The sequence below is a fragment of the Azolla caroliniana genome, unplaced genomic scaffold (genome assembly GCF_043228905.1).
Source record: "Azolla caroliniana isolate FFs.n. ecotype wild unplaced genomic scaffold, voAzoCaro1.0.p SCAF_1, whole genome shotgun sequence".
NCBI classification, from domain to species: domain Eukaryota; kingdom Viridiplantae; phylum Streptophyta; class Polypodiopsida; order Salviniales; family Salviniaceae; genus Azolla; species Azolla caroliniana.
Window position 1 is genome coordinate 21,742,701 of NW_028230436.1, and position 6,928 is coordinate 21,749,628.

General features: G+C 45.3%; 1 protein-coding gene across 1 annotated transcript; it reads right to left on the bottom strand.

The window, feature by feature from the left end:
* Positions 1–1,119: 1,119 nt before the first annotated feature.
* On the bottom strand, positions 1,120–1,413 carry LOC147869159 (putative pentatricopeptide repeat-containing protein At1g74400). The gene has a single exon (XM_087320438.1). The coding sequence runs from the start codon at positions 1,411–1,413 to the stop codon at positions 1,120–1,122; it is 294 nt and encodes a 97-aa protein (XP_087176564.1).
* Positions 1,414–6,928: the final 5,515 nt, after the last annotated feature.

Below are 6,928 nucleotides of genomic sequence, written 5' to 3' on the forward strand. Positions count from 1 at the left end.
GCTCATCTTCCGGAATTGGGTCGGAGTCGGGGGTTGGAGTTAGGAGAGAGTACCATGATGCCGACTCATCGAACTCGAGATCTTGGCTTACTCGAACTTGTTTTGTTTGGGGGTATAACACTTATAACCCTTCTGTTCGTGTGAGTAGCCGAACAATATGCACTTCTCCGACTTCAGATCCAGCTTTCTTGTAAAAGATATTATGCGGAAGTTAAGACAAAATCGACGTCCGGATAATAGCAGAACACAGAATGGAAAGCTTGAATACACGGGAGAGACAGAGAGAGCAGAACAATAAAAACTCAATTCAAAATACTAACACTTTGTACATACAAATGTCCTACAAAACACTTTTTATACAAGTCCTTAAAAGGGCTAACAGAAGTACTGACAAGTACTTCAATGCTCATACGAGCGATTGACACTAACTCCAAGGACTCTACCTACGTACTAAGCCATGATTGTAGACCTCTAACGGCCTACCGGTTACCATCTGATACGGCTCATGGTTCCAGACACCGATCCGGATACCTATCCAGTTCTCCGTTCCGGATACCAATCCATTTCCGGCTTATTCAACTGATCCGGATCCGATCGAGCTTGTCCGCTCAACAGGATATAATCCAAACATATCCACATTGTGTGAATATTGACAATACATGAAGCAATATCAGAACAATTCATATGCATTAATTCCATTTATTTGCTCTACAAGCACATTTTTTTATTTCCTTCTAGTAATTTTTATGCAGTTATGTCACTTGAAGAGTTCTTTCTTCCATTGCATGAGTCTAAATGGTTCTCTACTCCCCAACATTTGGGAGGACAGTTCATGAAACTTGTACATTTTTTGCCAGCTGCCAACATATACATTTACGGACAAAAAATACAATGTGGACCTTCATGTGAAGATCTTTTGAGACAAATTTGAAGCTAGAAATATGGTGAACACATTCAGGAATCTTCTTTCCATCTCATGTGATCAATGGCTTAAACACTCAACTTTAGTTTCTCATTGTTCATCCATGTAGTTGTCTATATGTGGATAGATACTAGGTCATTATTCTTCCGTTCCCTCATGCTCATCAGCATATGTAATAAATACCACATGTTTGTTTCTTATAATACATCAACATCTGCATAGATGTTGTACATAGAGACATATGTAGTCACATGTGATTCATCCAGACTCATTGTTTCTTCAAAACCTGGCTTTCCAAGTGCCACATTTCCCCAGTTTCGATAAGCACCCAACATAGTAACCCATATCATGGTATTGGGATGGGATGGTATTTTCTTCACTAGTTCTACTACTTCATCCAATTGGCTTGCACGGCTAAACAGATCAACCAATGGATGAATTCCATAATTTCCAATCATGACTTCATAATATGTTTGACCTTTATCTACCATGCATGTATGACTACAAGCATTGAGCACAACAAGAAAGGTGACCGGATTTGGTAAAACTCCATTTCTTCAATGCTAATATGAGCGACTGACACTAACTCCAAGGAATCTACCTATGTACTAGGCCAAGATTGTAGACCTCTAACGGCCTACCAGTTACCATCTGATCCTTCTCTCCGATCCAACTCTTGGTTCCGGATACCCATCTGGTTCTCCGTTCCGGATATTTGTCCGACTCTCGCTTATTCAACCGATCCGGATCTAGTTGAGCTTGTCCGCTCAACACTCCCCCTCAAGCTCAACTTAAGGTCGGATCATGGTGTCAATGTCTACCAGTCCTTCTCTCTGGCTCCTTGTGGAGTCTTTTCGCCTTGCTTGCTCTCCTCGAATCGTCCGGTTTAGCTTCCCACGACCGTCCGGTTCCGCGCCTCTCGACCTTCTCGATTGGCTTGTCTACTCATAAGGCCCATCTCAGCTTTATCGTTGTTGCGATTTCGGCGTCTCTCGACCCATCGATCCCTCCATGTCGGTGTCGACTTTTGCTACGTCCTCATCCGTTTGGCCTTCTGTTGATTTGGTTCCTCCGAATCGAACTCCTCTTCTGAATCGGCTATCTATGATTCGTTCCAACTCTTGTCTGAATTGGTCGTCTCCAATTCGTCTTCAACTTTCAGGCCCTTCACCATGTTGGACCATGTCCGGGTCTTGGCCTTCTCGTTTCGGTCGGCTCTATCCTTCTTGACTCTACCGCCGTCGCCTCTTGTTCCGACTTTATCGGATGTGCCGACTTCTTTAGTTGTCTTGGCTTCCTTTTTCTTCTTGTCTCCCCCTACTTCGGTTGTTTCCCTCTCTCCAACAGCTTGGCCAATGCCTTTGCCTGTTTTCCCGGTTTCCTCCTTTCTTCCCCTCAAGTGTGGCATGTCGAGATGCTGAAGACCAAGCATCACGAAAAATGTTGCAACTTGTCCAGGCCGAGAGGTTTGGTGAAGATGTTAGCAGTCTGTTGATTCGTTGGAACATACACAAGTTCGACATCACTGGAGAGAACACGCTCACGGACAAAATGTTAGTGCACCTCAATGTCCTTGTTTTGGGCGTGAAAAACGAGGTTCATCGCCATCTGGATGTTACTGCGGTTGTCATAGTAGATCTTCGTCGGATCAGACACCTCCAACTATAGATCTTTTAGGAGCCTCCTGAGCCATATGGCTTTGCATGTCGTGATAGCCGCTCCTCGGTACCCGGCCTCTGTGCTCGACAGTGCTACTATCGGTTGCTTCTTACTGCTACAGGCGATCGCAATGCTTCCAAGTGAAAATGCATATCCGGATGTAGACCCACGGTTGGCATTTCCGGCCCAATAGGCATCCATGTAGCTGACAAGTTGTCCTGTTACACCGGTCCGATACAACAACCCCCCTATCCTTAGTGTCGTTGACGTACCTGAGTATTCGATGCACACACTGAAGGTGCTCCACGCTTGGATGTGCCATGAATTGACTAATCAGTTCAACCAAATAGCTGAGGTCCGGTCAGGTGATGGTCAGATATATGAGGCTTCTGACTATTTGTCAATACCGTGTTGGGTCACATGCCATTCTAGAGTCGGTGCGGAGCTTCATATTCCTATCCAGAGGAGTTGAGACGAACTTGCATGCCATCATACCGAATTTGAAAAGCATAGTCAACACATAATGGCGTTGACTGATCAGTATGCCTTCCGGGGTGCAAATCACTTTGATCCCAACGAACACATTTTTCACATCCATTTGATGTAGATGCCACCCCTTCACCGCGGCCACCGCAAGTAAGACACGGATGGTCGTCATCTTTGCAACTAGCGTGAACGTCTCATTGTAGTTTATGTCGTGCTACTGTGCATAGCCTTTTGCCACTAATTGGGCCTTGTACAGGTTGACTAAGCCATCGGTGTTGTGTTTGACCTTGTATACCCACCGACAACCGATTGGCTTCACTCTTGTCGGTACGTCCACCAAGTCCCACGTCTCATTCTCCGTGAACGTGTGGATCTCTTCCTCTATGCACTTCTGCTAGTTCGGATCCTTAGCCACTTCTGCGTAGCTCTCCAGCTCACACACGACTGCCACCTTCACCATGTATGCATAATTATGCGCCATATACTCGTTATATCCGTATCGAACTACGGGGTGCTTATGGCGGGTGGATCGGTGCAGTTTCTGCTCTGTATGTAGCCAGATATCCAATTCCATATGTAGATGGTTGTCCGAATTGCTTTGGCCCAATAAATCTGGGGCATGCTCATCTCCTCCAACATTGCCCTCGCCGCATTTACCAACGTCAGATTTCGACGCTCGGCCACGCCATTCTGCTCCAACATGTATCTACAAGAGAACTCTCGGCAAATTTTCTTAGTCTGCAGATAACTAGTGAACTGACCGGAAAAGTACTATTTCCCACCATCCGATCTCAGACACTTAATCTTCCTTCCGGTTTCTCGCTCTACATGATTCTTTACGTCCTGGAAGCAAGAGAAGACTTTGCTCTTCTTCTCAATCAGATAGATCCAAGTGTGTCAATTGAAATCGTCGATGAAGGAGACAAAATACCGACTCCCGCCTCGTTTGGTTCACTCTGATCCGACGTGCTTGCTTGAGTGCCATATTCTGGCATCTTCTTCTTTCCTTTCTCTCTACAGGTAAACCATGCCTTCGGATTGCATGGCCAAGTCTTCGTCACTCGCCAGTAGGTTAAACGGCTGGCCATTCCATCTCAGCTCCTCATTCGACCCATTTGGCCAAAATTAGACCGGACCTCCTCTAGAGTGCCAATTTCTTTGCCCATCATCATCTTGGCTTCACTAGCGTTATCTTCAAAATTCAGCATGGAGTCCATGGGGGTCGGAGGTTGGTACCATGAAGTTGTTTCATCGAATATGACATCTCGGCTTACTGGAACCTGTTTGGATCGGGGGTTATAACATTTATATCCCTTATGCTCCTCTGAGTAGCAGAGCAAGATACATTTCTCGGCTTTGGCATCAAGCTTCCTCTACTTCTCCTTCGACACATGCACATATGCTATGTTGTCGAGCACCCTCAAGTGCGCCAAGTTCGGCTTCTTCTCGAAGTACATATCATGTGGCAACACTTTACCTCTGGCTGTAGATGTCTGATTCTGAAGGTACATGGCCGTCATGACCGCTTTGGCCCAGTAAAACTTGGGCATGGTCTTCTCTTCCAGCATCGCCTTGTCTGCTTCTTCAATTGTCCGGTTCATCCTTTTGGGTATGTCGTTCTGCTCCGACATATATCTGCAGGAGAATTCCCTATGGATTTCCATCTTCTGCAAATAACAACTGAATTGACCTGAAAAGTACTCTTTTCCACCATTTGATCATAGGCACTTGATTTTCCTTTCTATTTCCCTTTCGACTAAATTCTTCTAGTTTTGGAAACAGCTGAAGAAATTGTTCTTCTCTATAAGATAAACCCAAGCGTGCCAACTATAATCATCGATGAAGGAGAGGAAATATCAACTCTTGCCTAAGCTCACATTCTGTGTTGATTCCTATACATCTGAGTGGATTAAATCGAGCTTGTTATAGCTCCGATTACGCTCATTGGGGAATGGATGTCAGTATTGCTTCCCGAATTGGCAAGCTTTACATCTTTGGCCTTTCCGGCTGCTAAATTTCGGTCGGCCGAACACAACATGTTTCGCTGACGTGGCTGAACCACTTGTGCCATAAGTCGATCTTTGACTCGACCTTATGCCCTTTGTAAAGAATCGATGGTGATTCTTGTGCAGCGGAATAGACTAGAGATATGTGATGTGAGTGTGTGTGTATGAGAGAGAGAGAGAGTGAGAGAGAGAGAAACACAAAATAGATTAGAGAGACAATAGAATACTCAAGAAGATGTATATTACAAAGGAGATTAATCGACTTAATTACAAAGTAGGAGGAGGGTGCTTTATATATTCACTCTCTCTCTCTTCATTAACTACCGAAGCTCATGGGTCATGGGGAATGTGAAAACTCATTAGTTATGTGTCATAGAATATGATTGTATGACACATAGTTAATGTGTAGATAAGAGTGGTGAACTTTGACCTTTGAGTGCACACTCTCAAGGGTGTGTTCACACACTAGACTAGGTTGAGCTTGATTCTCAACACGCCCCCTCAAGATCAACTTTGGTCAGCTACTTCAGTTGATGTCCACTTCGGCTTGTATCCGGTTCAGACGGTATCCAGTTTTCGATTGTACTCCCCCTCAAGCTTGGCAAGTCAAGGACTGTCAATCCAAGGTCTGACAGGAATTGCCAAAGCTTGTCGGCTCCTAGGGCTTTGGTGAAGATGTCAGTTGTCTAAAGATTCGTTGTGATATGTTGAAGGTTGATATCGCCAGCCTGAACACGCTCTCGAATGAAGTGATAGTGCACTTCGATATGCTTCGTGCGTGCGTGGAACACTGGGTTCCGAGCTAGATAAATATTGCTCATGTTGTCGCAGTAAAGGAGAATCAGATCTTTGATGGGAACGCCCAGATCCTTTAATATCCTCTTGAGCCATATGGCTTCACATGCAGCCACTGCCACGCCCTTGTATTCGGCCTCTGTGCTCGAAAGAGCACCGGTTGGTTGCTTCTTGCTACTCTAGGAGATGGCTCCACTTCCGAGGGAGAAGAAGAAACCAGAGGTTGATCGTCGGTTGGCTTTGTCGCCTGCCCAATCGGCATCTGTGTACCCCTCGAGTTGAATTGGCGTGGCCGACTTATAGAGAATGCCATAGTCCATCGTTCCGCTCACGTATCGTAGCACTCTCTTAGCACAATCCAAATGGATATCTCGTGGTGTTTGCATGAACTGGCTAAGAAGGCCGATCGGATAGCTCAGGTTTGGTCGAGTGATCATGAGGTAGATAAGACTACTGATCAATTGTCGATACTGAGTCGGCTCACACTCTGTGGTGCTAGAATTGGCATCTAGTTTGAGGTTTCGTATGAGAGGTGTTGCCACAGACTTGCACTCAATCATCCTGAACTTGTATAACAAGTTGAGAATGTAGTGTCGTTGGGAGATCATAATCCCGGTTGGAGTCTGAATTACCTCGATGCCATGGAAGTAGTGGAGCTCTTTCATGTTCGTCATCTCGAATTTGTTAGAAAGGAGGGATTTGACCTTGTTGATGTCGACTAGATGCTCACCTCCAATGACCAGATCATCCACGTACAGGATGATGACGATCGGACTTTCGAAATCACTTCTTACATAGAGAGAATTGTTGGATTTTGACATTTGGAAGCCGATTCGATGAAGATATTGTGTTATCTTCGAGTGCCAAGCACGTGGTGCTTGCTTAAGGCTGTAGAGAGGCTTCTTGAGTCGGCAGATGGCTTTCAGATGAATGTTGGATTCAAAGTCGGGTGGTTGTATCATGTACACCTCCTCTTCTAATTCACCTTGAAGAAAGGCGTTCTTGACATCCATTTGGTGGAGGTGCCACCCTTTCGCCACTGCAAGTGCGATCACGGTCC